At 59.2% G+C, this 245-nt stretch overlaps 1 protein-coding gene across 1 annotated transcript in view; it reads left to right on the top strand.

Annotated features, from left to right (window-relative positions):
* The window catches only part of LOC119585064 (venom carboxylesterase-6-like), a gene marked incomplete in the record, with an annotated part of 16,961 nt that overhangs the window by 8,078 nt on the left and 8,638 nt on the right, over positions 1-245 (top strand). Inside the window, 1 exon segment of the mRNA XM_037933681.1 lies at positions 32-196. Coding sequence (XP_037789609.1) covers positions 32-196 — 165 coding nt within the window.

The following is a 245-nucleotide window of genomic DNA, read 5'->3' on the forward strand; positions in this document are numbered from 1 at the left end:
GCCTACCCCTCCCCTTCGTCTCCTCCCGCAGGATCCAGTCAAAGCAACCCCCTGGAACGGCGTGAGGAACGGCACCCTCCCGCAGCCTCCTTGCCTCCAGGTCCCCTTCCCGCTGGCGCTGATGGGGATCAAGCTGCCTGCAGGGAAGCTCGTGGGTTCAGAGGACTGCCTCTTTCTCAATGTGTTTACACCAAGGGTAGGTGTGGCGGTGGATACACTACTGTCTTCTTTATATAATCAGGCGT

Source organism: Penaeus monodon, chromosome 19 (genome assembly GCF_015228065.2).
Source record: "Penaeus monodon isolate SGIC_2016 chromosome 19, NSTDA_Pmon_1, whole genome shotgun sequence".
Lineage (NCBI taxonomy): Eukaryota > Metazoa > Arthropoda > Malacostraca > Decapoda > Penaeidae > Penaeus > Penaeus monodon.